At 41.6% G+C, this 7,736-nt stretch overlaps 1 protein-coding gene across 1 annotated transcript; it reads left to right on the plus strand.

Moving 5' to 3' along the window:
- The first annotated feature begins 3,902 nt into the window (after positions 1–3,902).
- On the plus strand, positions 3,903–4,781 carry LOC124796170 (craniofacial development protein 2-like). The gene has a single exon (XM_047260261.1). It carries the CDS (start codon positions 3,903–3,905, stop codon positions 4,779–4,781), a length of 879 nt encoding a protein of 292 aa, XP_047116217.1.
- The last annotated feature ends 2,955 nt before the right edge of the window (positions 4,782–7,736 follow it).

Genomic DNA, 7,736 nt, shown 5'->3' on the forward strand with positions numbered 1-7,736 from the left:
ACCATCTTTTTCATGCAGGTATTAAGCAGCAACCATGCGTCTAGTTAGTTAAGACATTACTACACATAATAATACAGAAGCCCGGTTTAATGAACTCACATTCAAAAATTTTAAGAAGAATTTAAATACCTTAATCAGATCTGGAGGGGACTGCAGAAGCTCTCCACCTATGTGCTGCTTTCTGTTGCTGCTGTTTGGCCCTCTGTGCCTTTGCAGATGTGTTGAGGTGCCTTATCCGGATGAATGTTCTGGTTTCAGCGTACACTGTAATGACCTCTTGAGGAATAGTTGGAAATTTCCCAATTAAAAGTCTCGTCAGGTTTCTGATCACATTGCCGTCTTTACACGGACTGCTGCCATGAAAATTTAAAAAAAGCACCGCTAACTGCTTAACAACATCAAACCACTCATCTGAAGGGATGATTAAGCCACCACGATACAGTTTCTCAATCCACCCAGAACTTGCATGGTCTTTCGACACTTCGAGTGTCTTACCACTAGGATGACCAAGTGATTTGTGAATGGAGGCGCACCTGGAGGCAATATATCCAGCGATGTAGCGGAGACCTTCTAGAGAACACTCTGAATCTTCTATCAAAGGTGGAACAATTAAGTCATGTACTGTAATGTCCCTCATTTGTTGACCACCTTCTATCATTGACAACGCTTCCTCAATGCCCAGTTCAAGCCCTGTAAACAGGTTGGAAGTCAAATAATTTGTTTCAGTTTCCGCTGAGACTGGACAAGAACTTCGTAACGGAATGTCAGCAATACTTTTGTTCATAACTAAAATACGCAAACGGCTTTTAAATTCCACTGGTAAGGGATGATCATAGGCTCTGCCAATTGCTCTTATCTGGGAAAATAAGTTTTCAAGGCAGTCTTGGTTGAACCTTGAGGTCAATACATACTTCAAACCGTAGCCATGTTTTAAATCCGAAAAATAAACAAGCAGTGACCGAATCGAGGTGAGTAATCCCTTTTGGAAAGGAAGTAAAGTTTTATGATTTCCCACTCTCATTTTTCCACAGACGGAGTAGAATCTGCGAAGAACTTGCTCCTGCGTTTCCTTACACAACCCAAAAGCACTTGAAATTGGTCGTTTGCCACAGGTACCCTCGAATTCATAACATCAAAAGTGTCGTTCACCAATTTGAACAATTCTGCCGTGTCTTTTTCTTCAGGCATTACAAAAGAAATTGCTTCTGATACAGCGTTGGAAAAGAATTGGCAAGCAAGATGAACGCGCTGTCGATCTCTTCCGCAAACTGTCAGATGATGAGCAGTAAGCTTAGGGCACAGTTTCAGTTCTTCATTATCTTTCGACAATAGCTGCTCGATTACGCGCTTTATTATCGTTCTTCTGTCACTTAATGAGAAACCATCATCTAAAAGGTGGTTTCTGAGAAGTTTCACCATATGTGAAGCAAATACCCAAACACGTTTCGTTTCATCATCTGGGTTGGTGAAGCACGTGTTTGTGTAGTCGATGTGGAATTCCTTCCACATTTTCCCATTTTTACCCCCCCAAATCAAACACTATACCAACTACGATAACTCCCACTTTCTGCGTCTCTCTGACGATACTGATCAGTGAATCCCGATTCATCGTAGTATCAAAGTTATAATATACGGGCTGCTTCCAGGTTCCACACAAACCACGTGCCACAACAACCTGTACCTGGCTATGTGGTCCGGATATGGTGTCAGTTTCTTGGTCGTAGCATATGCGACTGTCCACATTCATTTCGTCAAAGCTTAACACACACAGCTTCTCTGCTTGACTTAAGTTTGTTGCTTGCTTATTCATTATGTACATACAATACATCAGTCAAAATTCCGGGAACACAACGAAAAGAATTGGATATCCATCGTTTTAACGTAGAAAATCCAGGTAATGGTATTCTCATTATATTTCTTAAATAAATATAAGTTTTTCTGGACAGAGAGGGCAGAAGCAAGGTTTTGCTTATATCACCCTGGGTCCAATGGGTGCTCTTCTTTGATTTCAGAAGACATTCAATTTGTGCGTTCGTAAACACTTTTTTTTTAAACTTGGTGTACTTTAGTTGTCACTTTAGTACTTCGTTGATACTGAAGGCTTTGGCATAGCTTTCTCTGTCTGCTTAATGCATGAGCCAGTAATTTGTTTCTCGTTCTTAGCGTGTTGTTTTCAGCTATCAAACGCTTATTTTTTTCTGTCTGTAGCGATAATTCCTTATGAAGCCTCTTCATTTCATCCTCGATGCGGCCTTTTTCAGTTTCTGTGCTTTGATCCACTTTTTTTTCGGTGACAGTGAAGCTAGTCTGTTAAGTGGACATTTACGTGTTTCACGATCTTTCCTTCTGTCATTTCTTTCTTGGACAGAGGACGAAGCAGCAGCAGTTGCAGATGTGGCTTTAATGAGGTGCAATGAAGGAACTGCAGTCGGCTTTAAGATCTTCTTTGGCGGAAGTTTCATTAATTCAGCTTCGAGATCCCGTAAATAATCGTCTTCTTTAAAATGTACGCTACAGATAGTAGCATTTTTAATGTTAATACCATCACTTCTTCTACAGAGCTGAACTCACCGAGCACATGTTTCAGGATCTTTCGGAAACTTATGATAGGAAATACTACTCCCTTTAGTCTTCTGATTATAGTTTTCACACACAGTCACGGCACAATTCGGCATTGTTAAAGTGTCGCAGAAAGAATAAACTCGATTCAACACGATAACAAACAGCAGCAACACAAAACTTACGTGCTTCAACACATAAGAAAGCGCGCGCGCGAACTGAGCGGAGTAGACTTGGCCACTGTTTCTGTGTTTCGATACAGTGTATCGATACGTGGAACCGATTCAATGTTTCGGAACGGCTACGGTTCATTGTTTCGAAACAGTGGTTCTTCATTCCGCCCCTGTCTCGGACAACTGGACCAGATTCGATCTCGAGCCAGACACAGAAACTGTATCGTTGTTTCGAAATAAGACTGTTTCAGTCCACCTGTGATTGGAACGGACTAATTGTATCGAAACAGTGATGTTTCATTCCGCTCTGTGTCGGACGAGATTCGGGCTCGGCACAGGTACTGAAACACAACATACCACTTCATGAAACACTTTCAAGAGTGTCGAAATCTTTTTGACAAGCAATAGCATGAAGCTTAAGATATCCTAAAATAAAACTTCGTTTCTAGGTGACTGTCATATTCCGAAATGGCGTAACATCTGCTTTATAAACAATAACCAAACAATAAAACAACGCATACTATTCACATTCAAAATAATAAATATGTGAAAATCATTCAGTTAAATTACACTTTTTGATAACATACGCTTCTCTGTTCATGTACAGTAATCATATTAAGAAACGTAAGTAAGCCTACAACATTTTGAATAAAAAAAGGCGTAGAGTGACAATTATTAGACATATACATAAATTTGATGTAGGTATAATTGCAAGCAATCTGTTTGACATATCACTGATAGTGTAATGGTGAACGAGAAGGACTAGGAAGCATGGTGAATTTATAGTAACTGTTCGAAACATCTTGAAAGACAAAATTTTTTTGTTATATTTTGTTATTTATTCGCATTATTTGGCGTTATTTGCGAGTCTCTAGTCACTGTGCCTGGGCCCAGGAAATGACCTGGGGGGGTCTCTGCAGACATCATGAGACTCTGGCATAAAATGGGGGTGATACGCGATTACAAGAACTCAGCAAGAGAGTTCTCACAGCCTCTGTCACCACAATTCTCCAACTTCCTACCTACACGTGGTGCCCCTGTTAAGCCGAGCAACTCAGCGGAAGGTTGGGTAACCAACCCCAGCGGGAAACTGAGTCGGTGAGCAGATAGGAGTTGGAGGACAGTGGAAGGCAACGGGAATCCACCACTGAACTATCCCAAGAAAACCCCATGGCTTCGCTCAGCTCAAAATGTTCCGGAGTTTCAAGTTCCCCGATCGGATCTCCGGGGGGAACCAGGTTGAGAGGAGCTTCACGAAGAGTAAGATGGTGCAAAGAGAAGCACTGCATAGGAACATGGAATGTAAGATCCATGTATCAAGGAAAACTAGACATAGTGAAAAGAGAAATGGAGAAAATTAACATCGACATATTGGGAACAAGTGAAATGAGGTGGACTGGCATGGGAGAATTTGCTTCGGATGGCCATATGGTGTATTATTCTGGGCACGATAACAACAGAAGTAATGGAGTAGCCTTCATAGTTAGTGATAAAGTGAGAAAAGCTGTGATGGGATGCAAATATAAAAATGATAGAATGATGTCCATCAGACTTCAATGTCAGCCCCTCAACATCACAGTAATTCATGTTTATGCACCAACAACCGATGCTGAAAAGGAAATTATTGACCAGCTCTATGGAGATTTACAAGAATTACTACTGTCAACACCAAAAAAGGATATCGTCTTCATAGTTGGAGATTGGAATGCAAAAGTGGGAAATGAAGCTGTAGAAGGTATAACAGGGAAATATGGTCTTGGTACAACAAATGAAGCTGGACAGAGACTCCTAGAATTCTGCCAAGAAAATTCATTGATAATTACTAATACACTGTTTCAACTACCGAAACGACGCCTATATACCTGGACTTCGCCAGATGGCCAACACCGGAACCAAATTGATTACATACTTTGTAATCAGAGGTGGAAGAGCGCGGTTCAGTCAGCTACAACAAGACCTGGGGCTGACTGCGGATCAGATCATGAGCTCCTGATTGCAAAATTTAGGCTGAAACTTCAGAATGTACCAAAAAGTATCCCAACTTGCTGATACGACCTTAACTCTATACCCTCCGACTATGCTGCAGAGGTACAAAACAGATTTAATGTATTACAGCTGGAGGACAAAAGCTCGCAAGAGATGTGGACAGAAGTAGCTAATACTGTCAAGGAGGCAGCAGAGAAGCACATTCCCAAGAAAAGGAACAGTAAGAAGGCTAGATGGCTATCAGTTGAGGCACTGCAAGTTGGAGATGAACGAAGGAAAGCAAAAATCAAGGGAGATAGATCAGCTATGTTTGAATTAAATAAAGATTTTTCAGAAATTAGCTAGAAGAGATAAAAATATATTCTTTAATGAACAGTGCAAGGAAGTTGAAGATAGTAACGTAATGGGGAAGACAAGAGATCTTTATAAGAAAATTAGAGTAATGAAAGGAAAATTCCAGGCAAAAATTGGAATGATAAAAGATAGAAACGGGAAAGATCTGAGTGAAGTGGAGGATGTTAAGGAAAGATGGGCAGAATATGTAGAAGACCTATACAAGAGAGAACTGCATCATGACAGGGCTCCTACTGCTGATGTTAATGTTAATTTGGAACTAGAGCCAGATATTTTGGAGAGCGAAATCCAGTGGGCCCTTGAAAATATGGCTGATAACAAAACTAGTGGACATGATGAAATACCAGCAGAATTGTTTAAAGTCACTGGAAAGGATGCAGTGAAAGTGCTGCACACAATATGTCAAAAAATATGGATCACGCAGCAGTGGCCAGAAGACTGGAAAAGATCATTATTCATCCCCATTCCAAAGAAGAAAAGTTCTAAAGAATGCTCAGATTACCGAACAATCGCACTTATTTCACATGCTAGCAAAGTTATGTTGAAAATCTTACAAAATAGACTTCGCCAATATCTAGATCGAGAGCTGCCAGAAGAACAAGCTGGATTTAGGAAAGGAAGAGGAACTAGAGATCAAATTGCTAACATTCGGTGGATTATGGAAAAAGCGAGAGAATTCCAGAATGATGTGTACCTCTGCTTTATTGACTACGCCAAAGCCTTTGACTGCGTCGATCACAACAAATTATGGAACGTACTGAAAAACATGGGTGTACCAGATCACCTCATTCATCTGATACGGAGTTTATACCTTGACCAATAAGCCACGGTGAGAACTATGTATGGAACAACGAAATGGATAAAGATTCAGAAAGGGGTCCGGCAAGGCTGCATACTGTCACCGTACTTATTCAATCTGTATGCAGAACATGTCATGAGGAATGCGAGGCTAGATGAAGGAGAAACAGGAATTAAAATAGCTGGAATAAATGTAAACAACCTCAGGTACGCGGATGATACGATCCTATTGGCAGAAAGTGAAGAAGATTTGAGAACACTCTTACTGAAGGTGAAAGACGAAAGTGAAAAGGCTGGTCTTATGCTGAATGTGAAGAAAACGAAAATTATGGCAACTACACCTACCAATTCGTGGGATATAGCAGGAGAAACCATGGAAGTAGTGACCACATTCAGTTATCTCGGTTCCCAGATCTCTGCTGACGGTGACTGCAGCCATGAAATCCGGAGACGCCTGTTGCTCGGTAGACAGGCGATGTCAAACCTTGACAAGGTTATAAGGTCCAGAGATATAACACTAGCAACAAAGATCCGTATTGTGAGGGCTATGGTCTTTCCAGTTGTGATGTATGGATGTGAGACCTGGACCATTAGAAAGGCTGAACGGCGAAGAAATGACTCCTTCGAATTGTGGTGTTGGAGAAAACTTCTTAGAGTTCCATGGACTGCAAAGAGAACCAACAGATCAATATTGGAGCAAATTAAACCAGATTTCTCCCTGGAAGGTCTAATCTTAAAACAAAAGCTGACCTACTTTGGACACACAATGCGAAGGCATGCCTCGCTGGAAAAAAACATTAATGCTGGGGAAGATTGAAGGAACTAGAAGAAGAGGACGTCAGAGGATGAGATGGATCGATGGCACCACAGAAGCAATGTGTTCCAACCTGGAAGGTCTACGGGAGAAAGTGCAAGACAGGAAAAAGTGGCGTGATTTGGTTCATGGAGTCACGAAGAGTCGGAACCGACTAAACGAATAGAGGGAGAGAGAGAGAGAGTCACTGTGCCTATTATCCTCAATGATTCCCTTTTTGTGCATGGAAATTAGCAGGATGGGTATATTACCCATACTAACGGAATGTGGGAGTCCCAGTAGCATATCCGTTGTTTCTGCAGTTTGCTCCCACCTCCAGTTCCGTTCGTGGTGGCTCTTCTGTCTTCAGCTATGGCTGTCCTCAGCCAATTGAAAAGTATGGAAGTCACACGACACAAAAGCAGCGCATTTACTGCTTGAAATAAGAAACTGCCAAGACGCCTAAGTGATAGTTCCATACTTTCTGCGATATGATTATCACTCTCGCACCTCATTTGTATAAAATGTGTAGGTTTATTAGATGACAAAACACAAACTGTTTCACTGTTTCGAAACAGCGCTCGAAACATTACATTGTACTGTTTCATTTCTTTCGAAACAGTTTCGTGTTTCAGTTTGCCCATCTCTAGAGCGGAGTTAGCCTACGACATGCGCAGTACGGCGAAAAATCTCTGTTCTGCGCACGCATTATGGGCCCCCCCTGGCTCTTGGTACGCGACCTCCTCCCCCCGCCCCCCCCCCCCCCCACCAGCTACCGCTACGCATATGCGGTGACAAGCATTGTAGTGTAGTAGCCGAACGGCGTCTTACGTGGTGGAGCGTGAGTAGAAGCGTGGGTGTATGCACCGTGCTACTGGAGTAGCGAAACATCATACAACATACGCATTGTAGAACAATTTCAATTTTTTTTAACGTGTCTCCTATTCATTGATGTACAAAACATGTCCCTCTTCCCATTTCATACTTTTAGGGAACGATTTTTTTTTTAACTTTCTAAAGTAACCAATGTTCTACCTCCACACCAAATTTAATCGAAATCAGTTCAGTCCTTT

This window comes from Schistocerca piceifrons, chromosome 4 (assembly GCF_021461385.2).
Source record: "Schistocerca piceifrons isolate TAMUIC-IGC-003096 chromosome 4, iqSchPice1.1, whole genome shotgun sequence".
NCBI lineage: Eukaryota > Metazoa > Arthropoda > Insecta > Orthoptera > Acrididae > Schistocerca > Schistocerca piceifrons.